The 22,170-nt window shown below is 36.9% G+C and overlaps 1 protein-coding gene across 25 annotated transcripts in view; it reads right to left on the bottom strand.

The window, feature by feature from the left end:
• Positions 1–22,170, bottom strand: part of BTRC (beta-transducin repeat containing E3 ubiquitin protein ligase) — a 170,873-nt gene that overhangs the window by 19,221 nt on the left and 129,482 nt on the right. For all 25 annotated transcript variants that reach the window (XR_015743507.1, XM_087932840.1, XM_026701156.2 and 22 more), the window contains 7 exons: positions 16,606–16,837; positions 14,690–14,876; positions 8,900–8,996; positions 6,933–7,070; positions 6,272–6,390; positions 2,065–2,314; positions 1,413–1,531 (listed from right to left, as the gene is read on the bottom strand). Coding sequence is in view for 24 of the 25 variants with exons in the window: in XM_087932840.1 (XP_087788966.1) it covers positions 1,413–1,531; positions 2,065–2,314; positions 6,272–6,390; positions 6,933–7,070; positions 8,900–8,996; positions 14,690–14,876; positions 16,606–16,837 (1,142 nt within the window). In the remaining variant the exon portion in view is untranslated. The remainder of the gene's footprint in view (positions 1–1,412; positions 1,532–2,064; positions 2,315–6,271; positions 6,391–6,932; positions 7,071–8,899; positions 8,997–14,689; positions 14,877–16,605; positions 16,838–22,170) is intronic.

Below are 22,170 nucleotides of genomic sequence, written 5' to 3'. Positions count from 1 at the left end.
ACCTGAATTCTGTTGAGATGCAACTGCCAACTGCAGCAAAATTCCAGCACAAGATTTTTATTCCATGTAAGCAGAAAAATAATTGTATTCCTCTTTAAATTTATTACCATATTGACATTTATATTAGTTTATTTTACTGTATGTGGAACCCTCTAGTTGCTTTTCCAAGGTCCACAATATTTAACTGTTTCTTGGTTGGGTTACTACTAGTGTTTGTTTCTTTCCCCAAATTTTATATTTTCAGGTTTGTCCTGTTTGATTCTTTTTCCTAAATAAAAATGACTGCCAAGATCGTAGCATCAAACAAACCTATTTCACCATCTCTGTGACATCAATTACCCAGGATTACAAAAATAGAAAAAGGATGAGCCTAATGATAAGAGTTATTAACAATGCTTATAATTCAATGAAATTTTCAGCTTTAGACTGCTAGCAGTAACTTTTAAAAATTGACCTTAAATATTAGTCTGAAGCGAGCTTGAAATCATGTTAATTATGGCTAGTGTAGAAGCTCTATGGCATGCCAACACAGGAAAGCATTTTTGTCTTTGAAACATGACAAGGATTAGGATATTGTCATTGGTGGAAGGAAGAATACCTAAAGAGAAGAATGTTTTCCAATAACACTACCATGGTTTACATCACACGAAAGACTGGGTTGGGGAAAACTTGCACCTTGAGAGAGGCAGTTCACTTAAAATATTAAGATAGTTTTTAAATGAGTAAATTGGTAAATTAAATTAGTAAATTGGATTGTATAGGAAGACACTGCAAAATTCACTTATGCTCTTCCCTATTCACAATCATTTCCAAGCAGTAGATTTTGCCTATGATTTGCCACCCTATCAAATACCATACCAAATATTATCTGAGCAAACATCTCAAAACATTGTGGTATGGAATGGACTGATGCTTGGATTATTTCCAGAGCAAGTGGACTTTCTGAATCCAGGCAGCTTGTTTCAAAAGGGGCTCAAGGCCAAGAGCTAGGAGGGGGAAAAAAAGCTGGTAGTTATTAGCTGGACTTAAGAACTTAAGCATTTAAACCTCTTAGTGCAAATCCAACTTTTTTCATGCATAGCACTAAATCATTAAATGCAATCTCATATTAATGAGTGTAGCAAATGTGCCAGACACAGAAAGAGTGGGAGAATATGAGTGTTCCAAACAACAAGTTTTCATACAAATAATGCGTAGCAGTAACCTAAAGTTTCCATTCATTTCTAAAATAAGATAAGATGAATACCGAAAGAACCCTCATGCACACACATAGAAACTTTATGTCAAAGTAGATTTCAGTTGGGCAAAGTTGCTATTTAGATATATCACTGTTATATGCAGGTCTGTTTACCATGACCCTGCCCCCACCAAAAAAAGGCAGCACTAGTCAGTGCTACTCCTATGCTTCGTACCTAATTGTATTATCAGATGAACCACTGACAACTAGTCTATCTCTATATTGTAGACATGCAATGCCACGCTTGTGGCCATTTAAGGTACGAACGAACTCACAGGTACTTGTGTTCCACACCTATAAAAGAAACACAAAGAAGAAAGATGATCATTTGAAAATATTACATATATAACAGGTATGAGAAGGATTTATATTGATAATAGAAGCAGAATGATGAAGTTGTTAGTGTTGGACTGGGATTGAGTGTAGCAAGTGGTGGTGCAGTGGTTAGAATACAGTATTGCAGGCTAACTCACTACTCACTCCGGGAGTTCGATTCTGATCGACTCAAGGTTGATTGAGCCTTCCATCTTTCTGAGGTCAGTAAAATGAGAACCCAGATGGTTGGGGGCAATATGCTGGCTCTGTAAACCGCTCAGAGAGGGTTATAAAGCTCTATTAAATGGTATATAAGCCTAATGATATTGCCATTGCTATTAAGGAGAGTGCAACAAATTGTGATTTAGTTTATGGAATGACTTTAGGACAGTGACATATTCTTTCAAATCTTACCTATTCACCGTGTTCCTTAGTTAAAGGTAGAATATAAATAAAATAAATACACTAAATTAATACACATTCAAAATCATATAGATTTCAAGGTTTTGCACCTTTATAGTTCTATCTCCTGAGGCTGACACGATGTATTTGTCATCAAAGTCTACCACATTGACGGCTGCTCTGTGTCCAACCAGAACTCTTCGTAAAGTAATGTCTGTTGGGGAAGCCATGTCCCAAACAGCAATGGAACGATCTTTGGAACATGTCACCATCATCCCATTATGAAAGCGCAGGTGCAGTACCGCTTCACAATGATGGATCAGTGTGTTGAGCATCTCACCAGTATTTACATCCCATACTCTGGAGTTCATGACGAAAAAGAAGATGGAAAAAAGAACGTAATGAGTTTCTTATAGTAATTATAAATTTTCTATCATTACATGAAGTATCATAGATGTCCTGAGAAAATGTGTTACATGTCAGCCTATAAGCTTACTTTGAGAGGAATGATTTAAGTAGCATGTGTGAAATTTTAAAAAAATACGATAAAAATACATTCTTTATCTGAGTAATTTTGTGAAATAGGACATTCTTGTGTCCATTTTAAAAACATAATCATAAATAACAAAGGACCAGTGTCTGGTCAACACTGTATTGTGAACCTTTGACTGAGCTCATGTTTAAATCAAATTTAATTTTTCTATTAATCATTTGGGATAGCTACAGAGACCACCAAATTCAAAATAACCCTACAGTACTGTTAATACTGTACTGACTGAACAGGGCAAATGAAAACATTTTTAATTAAATGGTTTGATATATTAGTGTTTCAAGAACTCCTGTCTTCAGAACAAACAGTGAGTTGCTGTGCTTTGGGGAATTATGCTGCATCTCAATGCTTCTCTAGAAGTTGTTTTACTAGAGCTTTTGTCTTAATTTTAAAAATTATTGTAGAAAAGAATACAGACAACATAAATAGATGAAAAGGATCTTCTGTACTTAGTGATCTAAACTCTAAGCATCGGATTTTGGCTCTTTTTGCCTACATCTCTCTCTCTCTCTTTAAATTCATTGTGTTTCCAAAGTGGATAGTTTAACAATATACAGAAATTTACACAGGAGGAAGAGCAGACAATAGATGCAGAATGCCAGTGAGTCGAACAGGCTTTCTTCTATTTTCTAAATTATTGGCCATAGAAAAATTCTAGAAACTTTAAGTGGATGGTTAAAATTGCATTTAAAAATTGAATTAATACTTTTAATTCAAAATATATTTAAAAATATAGGTACCTAAAATATAGCATATTTTCAAGCATGTATATAAGCAAAATTTATTAATTCAGGTAATATGTAGATATTTTCTCAATGATAGTTATATTTATATGCATACATAGTGCATATGCATTGTTAAGTCTGAAATCTAGGATTTACGCCTCTCATTTTCCAAATTATTTTAATAAAAGCATGTGGCACCTTTTTCACCTTTATAAATGCCTTCTATCTTTTTTGTTTCAGAATGAGAGTTTGACTTGAAGAATCACCAGTTCAGCATAGGAATTGTACAGTACTCATAATCATAAGCCAAGTAGTCTGACAATTCAAACTTCACTTTAGACATAAAAGTTACAAAGAACTCTTTTCTCAGCCATATTGCTCCCACTCATGCCTCTCATCCTATACAATATTCATTGTGAAATGAACACACATGATTCTATTTTTACAAACACATTGTTGAGGTAATTCCCCGTTAGGAGAATGAGTGCATACAGGGAGACGTATAGAGAGTAGTGTTGGAATAATACAAACAGAGTACACAGATACACTGTACAGTAAATGTAGGTTTTTACTTCCAGAAAAGTTTAAGCAAAGTCCAAAATAAGCAGTCCAAAATCATTCACAGGTAAAATCAGTCAGTTTTCATCCAGGGATAATCCAAATATCAAATTCCAGTGTCAAAAACAGTTCAGTATCAGACTTACATTAAATCCATGAATATCAGTCACTTAGGAAAAATGGAGCAACGGCAATACTTTCCAACAGAAGGAAACAGAGATACACTCAGACACACTCTCTTCTGAGACTAAGACTAAACAACCCAGGTTTCTGGCTCCATCTTATGGCTGTTTGCGAAACCACACCCAATTGCATGCTCTTGCATTCCCTTAAAGATATAGTACTAAAATGTGTAGCCTGGTTTATATATTTCTAACCCAAATAGCTGTTAGGTGACTCATATTCCTAACACACATGAAACTTCTTAGATTCACTCATGCATGACAATTTCTTGCTTTGATTAAACTCATGTATAAAGTAGTTCTTGACTTGCAGTGGTGATTGGGATCAAAATTTCCATTCCTAATCAATGTGGTCATACAGCACGACTGCACTCTGTGCAATGACAAACTCTGTGGTGCAAGTTGCATTGTTAGATAAGACAATTTCATGCTGGCTTCTCACAAACAAGACAGTGGGGAAGTCAGCAGGAAGTTTGAAGCAAGTGGAAGGCAAGTGACTACTACTTAAGTGGGGGAGGGATGAAAGAGGGTGTGTGAGGCTGTGAGGCAGATATGGTAAGGCTTTGGGAGTATGTGAGAGGTATAGTATGGTTCAGGGTGGCACATAGTGTTTTGTGAAGGGTTGGGGAGGACATGTGTGTTGTGGCCTGCTAGCAGCCAGCGGAGTTGGCAACAGACTCTGACAGTGAGGAGGTTGAGGAGGAACATGGGCCAGTCCTGGAATCTGGGGAAGGCTCTGATGAGTACCCTGCGTTGGAGGCAGAGATGGGGCCAGGCCCATCTGACAGTTATCAGCTGTCGTCAGAGATCAGTGGGGCACAACAACAGCTGGAGCTTGTTCCCAGTGTGTGAATGTACAGAGCTGCCAGTAAAAGGAACAGTTAAGGAACAAGGGTCAACTCGGGAGTAAAGGCTTAGGTGGACAGTGAATGGCCTCTCCCAAAGGGAATAAAGAGGAGCGAAAGGGGAGTGGTGTTTGCAGGAGATAATTAGTTCAATTCATTAGGGTGAAGATCTGTTCCTGACTTCTTGCCAAGTAATTGTTGTGACAGCGTGGCATTTGAAAGATATTGGCCTGGCAACTCTCCAAGCTTGATAAAAGTCTGTAGTTGTGAAATCTCCTGAAAGACTGTTTGCCAGGACATTGCTGGAGAGGAATTCCCTTTAACCTAAATAAAAGGGGTTTTATCAGGATGAGGAGTCTGTTTCACAATCTTGGGAAGCCTAGGTCAGAACAGCATGAGGGTGCGTGAGTGGTTGGCACTGCATAAGTGCAGAGGGGCTGGGGAAGGTTGTGCAGATGGGGAGATTTATCCCAGTGACTTGCAACCTTCCCTGACAGCTGTAGGGGTGAGCTCAAATTGTGATCACGTGATTGCAGGACACTGCAACCAGTTGTAAGTACGAATCAGTTGCCAAGCGCTGGATTACGAACACATGATTGTGGAACTGTTGGAATGGACCGCCAAGAACCAACTGTTAACCACCATTCATTCAGCATTTTGTAACTATAAACAACTGCTGAATGGTCGCAAATCAAGGACTACCTCTAAGATTACCACAATGTATTATAAATATAAAATATAAAAGGATGCCTATGTATAATACTTGAAAACATTAACACAACTCATTAAATACAGGTAAGATCATATTATGTAAGTACCTCAAGAGTTGCACTGGGAACCAGTTTTCTGATCATAACTACGCTTGCCTTAAAACCATAGGTGGTACAAGATTTAGGTATCTTACAGGCCATCTGCTCTTTTATGGAGGTCCACTGGGTGGACTTTTTGGAGATCAGAAACTACTAGGGACAACATTTTCTCAGAGTTACTGTCTAGAGGATACAGCATGTCTCCAACCAAGCTTTATTCACAATGCACCTACTGTGAACATTTTTAAAGCATCAATTACACACTTTTGTGGCACACCAAAATTTTTAGTGGCACTTAGCTGGTGGAACCAATATAATAATTAATTAATGTTTGAATTGAACCAGGGAGACTCAAGACCCCAAGACTCCATTTGACCATGACATTCAGTGGATAACTTTGAAACTCAGCCCAATGTACTTCAGGGAACTGCTGTTGTTGGGATAATTAGTACAAAGTGATAGAAATGCAAATAATAATACTAATAATTCTTATATCTTCTTTGATCTGTTTTGTTTGTTAGCAGCCGACTATATTGTTAAGTTGTTTCAAAAATGTTCATTCTAATCACAATGACGTAAGTTGGCATGGTGGCTTAAAATTGGTTTGAAAGACAGAATAAATACATTTTTAAATAAATAGTTAGCTACCTGACAGTGGAATCTGATGATCCAGTGATGATTACTCGCTCATCATACTGGAGACAAAGGACTGACCCGGTGTGTCCAGTCAGAATTCTCTTGCATTCTAGGGTATTTTTGTCCCAGATCTAGAAAAACAAGAGAATACTAAGATTTTATCACAAAGTAACAGACTACACTGCTATATCGTCTCTTCTGTTTCCTACAACACAGCATTTTCTTTACTAAGGCAAACAGAACTTCTTTAAGTAGCACACGACGCACTTTGTATTCCACAGACACTTTGGAGCAATATAAACTATCCTTAATATCTCTGTTTTTAATATGAACATCGTATTTACTCTTCTCATTAGGGAACAGAAAGACTTTAATTACTGAAGGACCAATAATATGGTTAGCCATGAATATAGCACAAGAAAATGAAACTGATATTATAGATGTAACCTGCCTATTTGAAACTGATAAAGGAAAATCAATATATTTTAAGTCAAACTCAGCTGAGATAGGATATAAAAAAGCAGCTAGCTTTTCTCATGCATTGCCTCTTCCAAATGAAGTTACACTTCATGTTCTTTTGAAGAATAGGTCAATTCCATTATTAAGCTGGCATTCTCTTGCAGAATAGATTTTGTGTTCAATTATTGCATGCCGGGGCGGGGGGAACTCTCACCTTGATCGTATTGTCTCGTAGACCACTCACTATCTTCTGATCATCATACTGTAAACAGTAAACACCTTTGCTAGTTTCACTCCTGCAGTGGATTCTTTGTAAGCTGTGCCTTCCACAACGCCAGTTTGATTCTATCGTCTGGGGAAGCGAGAAAAACAATTTAAAAATGTGGAACAAATATCATAGAAATTTTACATTGCTGCACTCATGGGACAAAAGAAGTGGCTCTCATTAGATACTCCCAAATGTGCAAGGACAGTCTGTTTCCTGTCCCAATCTTTAGCTTTCACAATGTTTTAAATCCTGTTAAAATTTCACTGTCATTTCTAAAAATCAAAAGCATCAGCTATTTAGAATATAGTTCTGTTAATATAGTGTATGCATGGTAAACTGACTTTTACATTATTTTAAGATCCAGGTCCTTCCTCAATATCTGTAGTCTTTAAAAAAATGTAGAATATGAATGAAATAATATAAGATATTTAACAATTCTCTTATATTTTCCATTTTTTATTTACAATAAGCATGGAAGAATTATAACAGATAACAGATAATCAGAGTTGGAAGGGACCTTGTAGGTCATCTAGTTCAACCCCCTTGCCCAAGCAGGAGATTATTAAAGTATATATCATTTATGTAATTTTATTCATAATTATGAGTTTGTTCTTGTTTTATATTTTTAATTTTCACTCCAATTCTAAATTAACTTCTTAATACTAAAGATGGAGTCTGGACAAAGGCTCTTCTTGGCCTTTGTGTTGCATGCTGGTGATCCCAGCACAAAAAGTGGACAGAGCTAAGGTAAACTATTATTGTGATTGTTTTCAAATTTTAGTAATTTGCCATACTGACATAATGAAAACAAAATTTTCAAACCTTTAAGGAGGCTTTGAGAGTTGTAACTATTTACTTAACATTTATCCAGTTTAACTCTGAGAATGCCTGGACAAAGATTATCTGTCCAAGTTATCTTCTTGTGATCTGGCCACTCAAAATGGGACAACTCACCATGGCCATCTCACCATGGGTGATCCAGTGCGGCCATCTCGCTGCAGCCATCTTGTCGTGGCCAACTCGCTGTGAGACAATTCCATGCTGGATAACTCAGTGTGATAAATGTTATTCACCATTGTTTCTTCCACAATATTTCCATTGACAAAAATGGAAACAATGCAGAAAAATGGTGGCGGATAACATTTATTGCATTGAGTTATCCTGTGTGGATTGTCCCATGGCGAGTTGGCTGACACAAGATGAGTTGGCCATGGTGAGTTGTTCTAGACCCTGGCCATTAGTGATCCCTCTACCAAACCACCTAGTTTTAATTTGCCTCACTCTGGACAAAACAGAATTAGATATGACACAAGAAGTACCTCTGGCCTCCATCAATGGGGGTGGGAAGATTCCCCTCAGTGCGACTGTGGTGCTGATATGCAAACTATTAAACACATTGTGCAAAATTGCCCATTATGTGCATACTCTGGTTCTTTAGAGTTGCATGAAGTAATGCCAGAAAAAAATAGCTGAACTAGGTAACCTGTTATGAGGCCGCTATCATATCTCTGTAGAAATTTTGTATATAATTACATGGATTTTGTGTACATGTTTACTTTTTTTTGTCAAATTTTCATCTTGTGCAAAACAAAAAGTTGCGCCTAAAATTTTGAGGGGCCACTAAATGCGTACTTCCGCACTTAAAGTATTTGAACCCCCTGCAGTGAATAGAGATACTAACTATAAATTGATCTAGCCTACAAGGTACATAAGTGATTCAAAAGAAAACTAATGCATATTTATGTGAAGTAGACATGTGATCTTTAGGAAAATGTATAGGCTATATATTCCTTTTTAATTCAATGCAAACGCATGTCACATTAGGCAGGATCTAGGAAAGTAATAGATGAAGCAATCCAAATAAAAGTTCTATAACCCAGTCACTTCCTTTATGTGTTTTCTCTGACTCTTACCTCTATATCTTGAATAATTTTGGGATAAAGTGCTCTGTAAAATGAATTTGGTGGTATTATCCCATCAGGTGGTTTGTTTCTAAAAATATATTGTCCCCTTAAAGAAAAGAATGAAATATTATTGAATTCAGTTGTCTAGTTTAGTTTTGTACAAGATTGTTTAATATTTCAAACATTTCAACTGCTTTGTAGAGAGAAAGTTTATTATAAAAAAATAGAAAAGTTGATTTATTTTCCCTTTTAATATTGCCTTTTGAAATGGGCAACTGCGCAAGGAGGAAGATACCTAAGCATTTTTCTCTGCAGATTATGAATAAAAAATTAGAGGAACTGTTGGAAAAATACCTATAGGTGTCAGTTTTGATAAGGAACACATCTCTGTTAGTTATCATTGGCCAATAGGGGAAATCATTTGTTTTAGTATTAAAATTAGTGTTGTAGGTCATAAATGTTTTAGGAGAAAGTTTCATAATGTTCTTTCCACAGAGACTCTGATTTTCTTCAAGGAAACTGGTGAAATAATATGCACTATGGACAGCAACTTCCAAAGGTTAAATTCAGTGACCTGCAATGCGTATATAACATATTACATCTCAGCACTTTCCTTTCAAGACTGCCTCAAGACTGAACCATTGAAACTGAGGAACCAGCTCCCACATTATGGCCACAAATGTTTCCTATTTTTAAATAAACAAACAGTACAGGTAATCCTTGATTTACAAGTTCATTTACATTATTGAAAAACTGCACTTACAACTCGTGCCTGAAGTTACAGCCATTGTAGTACTTCTCTGGGCATGGGTTCAAAACTCAGGCGTCTGGCAGCCTGCCTGAACTTATGACCACAAAGGTTTTCCAGCTCCTCAATCCACCTATTTTTCCCTATGTCTGCCCTTTGGCTATCCTGCACTCTACCTTGTTGATTGGCAAACTCCCCCAGAAAGCTGAAGCCATCCCAGCCCAGTCCCAGCAGTTGCCCACATCACCTTATACTCTGAGATACCTACTGCCTTGTGCTCTGACTCCACAGCTCACCTTCTCCATTTTTTTTTGTTCCTGCTGCTGCTGAGCCATGCTCGGCCTGGCGGCTGGGCCCAGTGTTCAGCTGCAGAAAGAAGGGGGGGAAAGGCAAAAGCACTCCCTGAGTGGCAATGTGCCAAAAACACCCTTGTAAAAAAGCTCCTGGAGCAAGGTGCACCAAAATACCCCTCTTTTCTATATTCATAAAAATCATCCCTGGATCAGGATTAGAATGTAATCTCTAAGCAGAGGACAGCTAGAAATTGAGAATGCCCCTTACAAGAGAATTGGAAGCCAGAAGCATTTTGGCAGGGCAACAGTTAATCTCTCAGACACTTTTCTTGTCTGTTGTTCTACTCTGTTTTCCTAACTTCCAATCTTATGGTGGAAGAAGCAGTAAGCTGGAGATGGATATGATGCATGGGACAGCATAAGTCCTTGGCGTGGAGAGCAAGTGATATTAAACTCAGCTGATTGAAGGGATACCAGCCAAGGTGCTCTGAAGTCAGCTCAATGTCAAAGAACAGAGATTGACTGAAGAATGTGTGCAGGGCAACTATGCCCAAAGGGACATTTTGTCATGCTGAGCCCCAGGAGTTTTTTGGTTTTTTTACAAAAGAGTACTTTGGTGTTTTGCCACTCAAAAGATTGCTTTCAGCATTTTTTCCCCCTCTGCACCTGGAGCCTGGCCCTGCCCAGCAGTCAGACTGGGCCAGGCATACCTTGTCAGCAACAGGAGCAAGAAAATGAAGCTGAGATGGAATGGTGCAGCACAGGGCAGCAGGGGGCTTGGGAGTGCAGGTTAGTAAGGCTGACCATTGCTGGGACTACGTTGGTGCCAGGCAGAGCTTACTGGAACATAGCAAGCAGCTCCAGAGCCATACTATTCTGAAGCTGCTTGCTAAGTCACAAGGCAGAGTGCAGGTTGGCCGAAGGGCAGAGATGAGGAGAGACAGGTGAGTAGGGTGAGTTGGAGGCAGCCTCTTACCTTTCTGAGGCTCGGGGCTGGGAACAACCAGAACCACAATGGTTTTGCCTGGGGTAGGTAGTCACTTAACCACCACATAATTCACGATTAACAACTGCAATGGGGTGTTCTGGGACTGCCATTGATGTGGTCACATGATGCCTTACTTTATGACTGCATCAACATATGACATCAATCCCAGTCCCAACTGTGGTTGAGGACTACTATAAAATGAATATATTGCTTCTCATAGAGTTTGCATAATAAATAACTTTAAATAAAATATTAAAACCCTCAAATATGTAAAGAAAGAAAGAAAAGGAAACAACCCCCCCCCCCCAATATCCTGTAATGTGCTGCTAGAGGGGATTTTTTTCCCATTTGCAATTCACTGAGAAACACTATTCTGCAATTTTCTCTATACTGCCTTTAAAAAAGTATTTAGATTGCCTCTATTACCATAGGGACATTTACATAAGAAATCCTAAAATGAGAATGACATCGGGAGAGTACCTTGGTGAGCAGCATATTCTTTACAGTACAGTACTGATTTGAGACCAAGCCCTATAGTAAAAATTATCAGTCAATTCACAGTATTACAAATACAATTTACTGGTTCTTCTAGCTACTGGTAAACAGCAAGGCTGCTTCTTCAAACTAATTTGGTTTTGGAATGGATGTGTTTTGAGAGATCAAATTTCTCCAATGGCATAGTTTTAAAAATATTCTCATTTTAAAATTAAGAGGCTACCCAATACTGTACAGAAACAAAGAACTCCACAACGGACATTTTTATGTCTATAAAACTGAGGTGGACACAAATCCATAAGTACAATTCTGACATCTGATGTATGACATCAAAATCTCCACTCTCCCTTTTATAACTGTCTTGTAATAATTCTCAGACCAGTTTATTCCACCTATAAATCTCTTCTTCCTATACCCCTTGAAACTATTAAGAAGCCTCTTTGTATATGAGGTGGTCTGACACATGAAAGACATGCTGTTTAAAAATTACAAGAGTAGTAAAAATTTGAATAAAACAACCCATTGAAAACTTCTAATCTTAAATTTCCCAAAATACATTTTGTAGAATGGCAAGATTTTACTGATGTGAAGAATATTAGTAAACAAAAATGCTGGGATTTCCTGAGAATATATTAGTAAATAAAACATTCAGCTAGGTTACAAAATGATTTATCACCAACACATTTTCTACATATCATATTGGGAATATGTTATTTTACATCTTGGGCTTTTGACAGCTTATTACTATTTTACATTTTCATGCTGTGAAGTAGAAGCTACAGAAGACATGCTACTTGATTATTCCTTTGCAGCTATAATGAATCAGTCTTGTTAAATGTACTAACCAACTGATAAAAATATTAAAAAGATAGACTAAGGAAAGAAACACATCTGGTTTAAAAATCATATAAAGGCAACTATGGACTGTATAGGTAGCTAACGGAGAGAGAGAGAGAGAGAAAAAAAACACAATTTACTGAGAAATTAAATAGAATGAAATAATATGTGACACAGGGGCACTGACCCTGATCAGATTTTAAGCTGTCTGCATTTCTCTAACAAAGAATAACATTTTTCAAACCTCCATTTGTTGTATGTGTGCAGCTCAGCAATCTAAAAATATTTGCTTTGTTATATACCATAGTAGCAAACATACCTCTTGCTTTAATAGTTGTTTCTTCTAAGGAGAATCAAAGAGGATAGTGATATAGCTTGGGTAAATATTCATTTACAACCCACTTTCTAAGGCTAAAGAAATGGGTTGTTTTTTTTTTTTAATTTCATGCTTGGCACAGAACTTTAGGAAATAAATTTCTAATGTTGTCAGAAAAGTATAAGAATCTGCTATTTCTGATTTTACTGCTTGATATCTTGTCTACCTATCATTAAGATCTCCACAAATGGAATTTGATTTAATTCTTAAACTAAACCACATTTCCCTATGCTAAGTTTTGAAGATGAAGATAATGGTGATTGTTATGTCTGCTGTTAAAAATACCACGAAAAAAAGCACTTGCTCCTAAAACTGGGTGCAGAGTTTCATTTTAGAAAATGTAAGAATATTTCACAAGCATTATTTTTTTCTTAATCTATTGAATGTCAACATATTAATGATATCAAGGCTTTTAATAGAATTTGCACTTGCAAATTGTGGCAGTATTACTATTATTGTTTAAATCAATAGAAGCTAAAATGCCTTGGCTATCACTTTGCCTTGTTTATGAAATATTTATATCCAAATATCTCACAGAAAACTATGGAGGCCCAATGAATAGAAAATTGTGTATTAAAGGGGTTATCCCAGGAGGGAAGTATCTAATAAAATGTTATTAGTAGAACATCAGATTTGGTCCTGCATATGAAATGGAATATATGATGTATAATATCTGAATTTCAGATGCTAATTGCTTAGTAGTCAGTATCCAGATTTTAGGAGCAAAGATTACATTTCCAAATGCAAAGGACTTCTAAAAAAACACTTGCTATCCTTTTCGTAACATAAATGTCTATTTCTGTATTTTAGAAACTTGTTTACTCATTATATAGTAATTGGATTTTGATTACTCTTTAGCTATGTGTCACAGACTGATCTTAGTTGTGGGATGGAAGAATATTATACTTGACTGATTTTAATATATACACATCCCACCACTCAAATCCCTAAAAGGTGTTACATCTCTGTGTTACATTGGTTTCAAATGGTGTAATATGAGAATTGTAAAGTGTAATAGACTCAGTTAAATCCTGTGGTGCATTCTTTGCCTTTCTGCCTCTAGGCTAGCAGATGAAATATTTCTGGAGAAAAGTGCTAGTTGAGAAGAAAAAGGTGCAGTTAAAAAAAAGGATGAGCTCTCAGGAGTTTTGACAGAATGGTGCACCTGGTATTAGACAAGTCTGATAAAAAGCTCTCTATGCCATCAATATGGCAATCCACCCTCAGTGCTGAATCCAGATTTTGATGCTTTAAGGGCAGTGAAACCTTTTCTAGAAGAGGCATGCCAAATCCTGCAGATTCTGGATTTGAAGTGGCCATAAAGGGCCAATAAAATTTCTGTGCTAAGAGAAAATATTTTCCCACCAAATATTTGAGTTCTGGTTCGGAGAAAAACTACTTTAATGAAGCAGCAGTAGCAGCTGAGAGAATGACCACCAGGAAACATAGGACCAATAACTAGAGAATAATGGGAACAGAGATGACTTTTCAGAGTCATCTGAAAAGAAAAACGCTAAAATTACTGCCTATATCAGAAGGAAGCAGTGCAGTGGGGACAGCTGAAGTCCCACCATAGCAATACTAGGACCGTATTGTTAAGAGACAGCACGGACGAATCTCTTATGAGGCAACATGGTAGTAATCTCTTCTGCTTATGAAGAAGTGCTTTTGTTTTACTAAAGTCCTGCATTAATCCCAGCTTGCCTTTACTTGCTGACTAAATTAAGGGTAGCTTTTGGATGAGGGTGAGGGAGGAAGATAAAAAAGAAATAGGGGCCTGAGAAATATTCATGTCAGTAGTCTTTTAAGAAAACCTACTGCCTTAAGTGAGCAGCTAAATAGTTGTACCCTGCCTCCTGAAGAAGGTGATGTGCCTGCTGCCAGTGGTTTCTGGAATGAATTCTAGAATCAAGAGAAAACATATCTCCTCAGAAAATAGGAACAGGGAAAATAAGAAACACGTAGCAAAAATTAAAAGGTGTTCCAATTTTCAGGTAAAATGATCAAACAATCGCTGGCAACTACTTCCCCTACTGAGCAGATGTATGTTTGATACTCTCACCATCCTCTTCGCTCTGCCAAACCCCGCCACAATGAGTCGGTACGGACCATCCTCTCAATCAATTTCTTCCACAGCATACCATCAGACGTCACCCGGTACCATTCCTTGCATACTAGTTCAACAGAACACAAAGATTTGGCATCCAAATATGATAGAATAGTCTCAGCAATGTGATCCAGGCCTCGAGCTGGAAGAAAAGTAAAGGCAGTTAGTGATCCCTGGGGAGCTTACTAGGAGATCATGTTACAAACACATTTTCATCCTCATCATTTGCTCATTCCATTTCTTGTATTAAGAACTGGAATGTCTGGATAGAAAATAGTCTCATGTTAAGTTCAGGCACGAGTCTTTGGGTAAGAAACAGCAAAGCATTTAAGATGATAACCAATTCAGGAAGTCATTCCAATCTATTTCTATTACTAGAGGGATGTTCTATGGAAGACTTTTCTCACTTGATGCATTCTACAAAATCTTTGTATATTAGAAACATTTATCATTTTGCTACTACAGCTTTTCTTTTATTCTAACAGTTCAAATTCTACTTCGTGCTAAAATTAAAGGCTTTTGATGCAATGAAGTAGTATCTAGTAAGAATAGTGATGAGACTGTAAAAAGTATATGTCTATCTCTCTGCCACTTATTTAGTTTTAAAAGAAAACACAGACAATTGAACATTGACAATTGTGATGTTCTGCCATTTTGGAGAAATTGGAATATGAGAATTTTGCATATTGCTGATGTTTTATCAAAGAAAATGTAAGCAGATTACAATTAATCTAATCATTACAATAAAAATAAATGTTTGGAAGAAACAAGTTTGTCAAACCTATACATAAAATCTTTACAGTGTGAGAACTCTACTATCTAAATCTACAATATAACCTGTTTTTGCCCTCTTTTTCCTATATGTAATATCTGGACTGAGTTGCCTCTTACTCCTCTACAGCCATTCTTTCTGGGAATCCACTTTCTTACTACATTCCATCACACAAGGCCTAAATACAGTACAAGCAGAGTATATGAATTCTTTATAGAATTAAAGAAGAGGTAGCATTTCTCAAATTTTAAGAAAGTTATCTATGAAACTTGGGTCAAATCTACTGAATATTTCAAATAATATCAAATGCTTCATTTCCGCTCTTGTTACAACTGACCTAGAGACTGAGACTCATTGATTAGTAGCAATGGTTGAGCATGTAAAGCAACAAATATATTTTGGGATACTCAAGATCATATGCCTATGCTTAAGTAGGCAGATACATAAAAGGCTTCTATTAAGCAGGATATTATCAGATGATTCTTAACCGGATTAAGCAGGATATTATGTATCAAGTGTTTTCTGTTCAGGACAAACAAGCAAAAAAAAAAACACAAAAAAACCAAACAACCCTCAATAATGACCTTCTCAAGCATCTGAGTAATTTTTATTTCTTTCTGTCATGGTCTCCTCCAGCAAATTCATTAAGTGCAAATTGGGGAAAAGAAAAATTAACATTTAAAAGATAATTCCTTCAAGGCAAGTAAACGACAACTAAAACAGTTACACTGCAGTATGAAGAAGATAACAAGGTTCACAACATGACAACTGATTTTTGCTAAATAGTATCATGTGAAGGAAAGTATCAATCTGTAGACAGTAAGGATTACTTCTGCTTCCATTAATACCGATTAACATCATTTATTACATTTGTATGTATTTATGTATGTGTTTAAATGAATATGCCAATAGGTTAACTGAAAGACAACTGAACTATTGTCCCAGGCCCATCAAAGAAAAAATCCAGTGAAGCATAAATGTTATGGCAAGTAAGAAGATCCAAAACAACAATGTAAGCCAAAATAATTTAAACTTCTGGCAGAAAATGCACTTCCAAATAAAAATGAGCGGATCTCTTTGTATGCTCCAAGTAGAATACCTGGTAATGCTGTAATAAAGTCCCTCTGCAACATAGGTTTCAAGTATGAATTTATGTGCCCATGTTGATAATGACACATCTGAGAGATGAGATGTTCCACAAATTCTACCTGGTCAGACTCTGACCACTGCTCAAAATACTTGATACAGAGCTCCTTTTCTTTTTCATAACTTGCAGACAGCTTTCTTTGTTTTGGCACAATCATGCTTGAAGTACCATTGGTAAGTTTTGTCTATGGAAGAAATGAACACACACACAAAATTAATTTTAAAGCAGCAATAATCTGTAACTTTTAGAAAACAATATTTTAGCGTACGACCAATCAGGAGATAGGAAAGCAAATTCATCTAGGCTTTAACATACAGTTTAAACTGCTACCAGAGTCTTACAACGTAATCATCTTAATATACAACTGAAATGACTACCAGATTCTTACTGTATAATTCAATGTACTAATATATTCACATAGTTTTAATAATTCAATTTTACAATAGATGCTTTAAGAGAAAAACTGGACTGTATAATACAACACACACACACACAATACATACACACACAAAAAATACTTCATGTAAGTCCCCTCCCCCCCCATGAATGAAGTATTTAATAAGAATATTTCATTCATTCAGATCTAGGATGTCTTATTTTTGTGTTCCCTTTATTTTTTTGAGCAGTGTATATAATGACTGAATAAGATGAAACTAAAGTGAACTCCTTCGTTTTGGAGACTTGGAACTCTACTTAAACGCAATCGTCACAATCTTTATAGAGCAAAGTCCACTTTTGAATTGTTTGCTTCATTTATAGCCCATTATGATTCTCTATCATCAAACGCCTATCACCTTTACAATAATCCTGTTAACCTCTGCTTTCTGTTTCATCCTATAATAAGCATTCAAAACAGGATTCTAAAGGGTAGCTGAATTACTCTATAACAGCAAAAAGAACAAGAATCTTGTGTCACCTCTAGACTAAAAATGTATTGCGGCTTGTTTTCAATGGTTGCAATCTGCTAGGATAATTACCTCTAATGGATGGTTTCTCTGAACTTGTGAACAAAATAAACAGTCAGCATGAGTAGGGCAGGTTTGTTTTCCATTCCAGTACTTATCTTGCTCTTTGTGCACTATTTGATCTTAGATAAAACTCACAATTTACTTGCAATATATTTTACTATTCTGGGTCTGAATATATAGATTACAAAAGAGATAGGAATTCTTATCATCCAAATTCTAGACAAATTATGCAAAGAAAGCCAGAAAGCCAAAGAGAAGTCTGAACAGGAACTATCTCAGTTGATTACAGACTGTTCAATTTCTGGCTTTGGGAAAGTCATTTCAGCCCTCTGTGCTTTATGGAAGATGGGATTTCTAAAATATAACTCTTTGTGACTTTTAATTATTCCTACCCATATGTACTAACACCACTGCCTATCCTTCAATCTCCCAAAAAGTTGTAAAATTCAAATCCTCCTACCCATAAAATATTGTTTGTGCTTTCAAATTAGCGGTAATTCCTGGTGACTGACTGGACACGTCCCAGTTTTCTTGGCAAGAGTTTTGGATTTTTGGTTTGCCATTATCTCTTTCATAGGGCTGGAAGTAAATGACTGGCTTTGTGACTTAAGTAGAGTAGAATGTATGGCTGTCAAATTTCTGGCCTGTGTCTTAACCACTACATCAAATGGCACACAAAAATGGAATTAGTATTATATCAGGGGTGGGATTCAAACTGGTTTACCACAGGTTCGGTGGGCATAGCTTGGTGGGTGTGTTTTTCTCGTGGGGGGAAGACACACATTTTGTGCGCACACAGAGGCATTCCTACTGACCTTCTCCTGCACCCCTGCACACTCTCCCTGTCACTTCAGGAGCTGACATCTGGCAACCTGCTGTGCTGCGCGATACAGCTGAGTGTCAAAAGCAGGAAATAAAGGTCAGTATGGAGTAAGGGCGGGTGGGTGAGCTCAGCAGCTGATCATCAGAACTGATCTTCAGAGCTACTGGTTCAGCTGAACCAGGCCTAACCGGTAGAATCTCACCCCTGTATTATATGCATTTGTTGAAGACCTATGGGAAAAAAGAAACAATTTTCCTTCCAAAAATAGTTTTCTTCTTGAAGCAGGAAAGAAAACAAACTGGTAACTGTTGGCAAAAGAACTGGCTAGTTTACTTGAGAAGTAATGTGAACTTATCAGCAATGATTGTCTTGAAAAATTCTGGAATATATATTGGTAGGAAAATTTAACTACTGTACTGAAGTATTAGGTGTATACTAACACCTAAGCAGTATATTGTGGGTATATATTAATGCTCCAATTAATATGAAAAACAAATTGTGAGAGGAAAGAATAGATTAATTTTCTCAAGACCTATCCTACTATGACAGCCTACTAAGAACAAATGCAATTAACTGATGGGGGTTGGGGGGGATATCACAGCAGAGGACAGAAATGGTTGTAGAGATGCTGAATAGTGCTTTTTTCTACATCCTGCCTAATTTCATTAATATCTTTCTCCCGTCTGAGTGCAAAATCAGTAGCAGCTCAAAAATGAAACGCAGTAGGATGGGTGCTTCAATATCGTCTATCTATGCAACTAATTGGCAAATCCTTTTTAATGTGAATAGAATGGGATAGGACAGGACAGGACAGGAATAGGAATACAATACAATACAATATTTTATTGGCCAAATGTGATTGGACACAAAAGGAATTCATCTTCAATGCACAAGCATAACATGTTAACATTAACATGTTTAACAGATTAGCTTGCTGCCATCATGCATTTAGTACCTGGCATTTATATGTATTATAATTGTCCAGCTTAAATATTTAAAACCTAGCACAATTATATGTTCCATTTATGTTTCCATTTTTAATACTTAATTTTAGAAGACTACCAGGACTATGAGCAGCATAGTGCTATGTTCTACTAGTTTTCATAAAATAAGGCACTGTATTACTGAAGTATCTCATTAGTGCTATCTGGAAATAAATAGTCTTGGATACAAGGACATTATATTGATCTCAAGGAGGATACAAGAAGTTTCTGCTGAACTTTCTATAGCAAGATCTGGTAGTTAATGTATTATATGTGCAATAGAACTATAGCCAAGATAAAAAGAATAAACCAAAATCAACTAATAATTTAGAAAAAGACATATTTAATAGAATAAACATTGGATATTCACATACTATGACCAAAGGATAATTAGCTTTCTTAGTGGTAAATTTCAAAATGATTTCCTGTCCCTGCCTCTTACATTAAAATATCAAATATATATTACCCCACCCCCCACCCTGGATACAATGATTGTTTTACGACAAAATCTATACTCCACATTTTAATTGACTAACTCAAAAAAATGGCATTTGCCTAATGAAAGATATGGATTAAAGCTTTGCTGGATGTGCACAAACATTGCATGAGCTTAAAAGAATTGACCAATTGGGGACAATGTTTGTAACAGTGGCTATTAGCCAGTGCTCAGCAAAGAGGGTTAAGGCCAAATGTTTCCCTCTTAAGGTTAACAGGATGTGTGTGAGAGATGTAATGGGAATTGCTTTAGTGCAAGTTATCCATAGGCACTTATTTAAATAAACCTATACTACATACTGAGAGACAAATTGTTAAGGAGATGAGCCATTCTCATTGGATAAGCAAAAAAAATAAAACAGGACAAAACTGTAGTAACAAGGGAACAGGCCACATATCAGGCTGTGAATTTAACATTGGAGAAAATAGCAAATAAAATAAAATAAAATCCAAATTATTACAACAACAACAAAAGGCTCACAGTTACATTAATTGAGGGAAAGTGGGGAAGTTTTTTCACAGCAGGAAACTTCTGCTAACCATTGCTTTGCTTGGGCTGTTAAGCTGACCCTAATAATTGAAATGAGAAGCATTTTTAACATATTTCATGGAAATGTGTAAGAGTTTTATGTTCTGTTGTTGAACCACAAGGACATGCCAATACTCAATCTTCTGAGGCTGGGAAGCCAATTGTTCTGTTATTACACATATACTTCCATGCACATTTCTGACTATTGATAAAATCTGTTCGAATTATTTTAGAAAATTTATTTCCTTGTGTTTAAGAAGATTACTTAATTAATCACATTTTGGTATTCCAAAGATACCAAAATCAAAGCAGCTCAATATTTTTCTGGTTTCAGTAAGGAGCACTAGGATGAGTTTAATAGAACATTATTGCACTAATAATAACTCTGCAAGTGGGGAAGTCCACTTAAGAAAACTTACACGTAACCCTCGACTTATGACTGGTCATTTGTGGACTGTTCACAATCACAAGGGCCTTGGAATGGGTGCTTTCCAGTCCTCAAGATGCTTCCAGCCATTGCAAAATACCCCCCATCCAAGTCACAAGATTGCTTCTCAGGCACTCAGCAACCTATTTGCATTTATGACCAGCTGTCAAGTGCCTGAGATTATGTGATTTCTATTTGCAATCTTCTCTGCCAGCTTCCCAAGAAAGTCAATGGAGAAATGAACACGGAAAGGTTGCAAAATGGAAGGAACGCTTAATTAAGGGACCTGCAGCCTCTTGACTTTTAAGTAAGGAAATTTGCTATGTAGATGGAGACTAAATATTCTGTCAATTACAATCACTGGTTTCTTCCATTGAGAAGTGGAGGAGGGGGTTTAGGGTGAGAGGGTGTTAGAAATTATTTAGTCCCAAAGCTGTCTTTATTAAAGATTCTAACATAAGCAACGACTTCTAGGACAAATACGGAAAATGCCTGGGAGTGGGAGAACTAGAATCAGAAAGCCAAACCTGGCAGGGAAAGTGCATTGAAATGCATCAAGAATACTTTATTTCTTTTCAGGGCTGTTTGGCTCAGTCTGGATTGTGCTACATCTGTCCATATTCTTCAATCTTTTAATGGTCTGTTGCTTGGTCTGTTGAGAATTCCAAGTTGAGAATTGCCTGCTTTGGTATGCAAAATACAACCTCCTGTAACTTGGTGCAGCTAGCCTGCATCCTTTACTTTCAGTCAATCCGGAGTTGGCTTTGCTCCAAAACTACTTGGACTTTGTAACCCCAGTTAAAAGGAGACCCTTCATCTATTTATTTCAAAGCTTATTTCTGGGGAAGATGACCCCCCACTTATACCCTAAGTGAACTCCCTGTTCAAAAAACAGCTAGTGGCATTGTAACTACCTGCTCGGTTAAACTGTTTTCCCAGGAGGAGCAACCATACTCAGAAACCCTTGAGCTCAGGCCTAGTGGATGAGACAGTGGAAATTCTGGGGTGGGTGTGGGTGTGGGTGGGGAGAACCTGGTGGGCTTTTCTTGGAGTTTACAATAGACACAGACCCTTCTCCTGCTACCCCATGTCTTAGCAGTAATGCCAGAGGATATATTGGGAGCTCATAAATTTTGTTCTTCTATGATGCTCTTTATATCACCAGCTGTATGGCCTCAGTGGTCAGTACTATCTATTCTAATTGATAACTGTTCTTCCGAGACTCAGGCAGCGAGGTCTTTCATAATCTCCACCACCTGATCTCTCAATTGGAGATATCAGCATAGGATCTG

Source organism: Pseudonaja textilis, chromosome 4, assembly GCF_049901715.1.
Source record: "Pseudonaja textilis isolate UNSWEBS1 chromosome 4, rPseTex1.2, whole genome shotgun sequence".
Taxonomy (NCBI): domain Eukaryota; kingdom Metazoa; phylum Chordata; class Lepidosauria; order Squamata; family Elapidae; genus Pseudonaja; species Pseudonaja textilis.
Note: the sequence above shows the minus strand (reverse complement) of the source record. Positions and strands in the feature narration are given on the sequence as shown.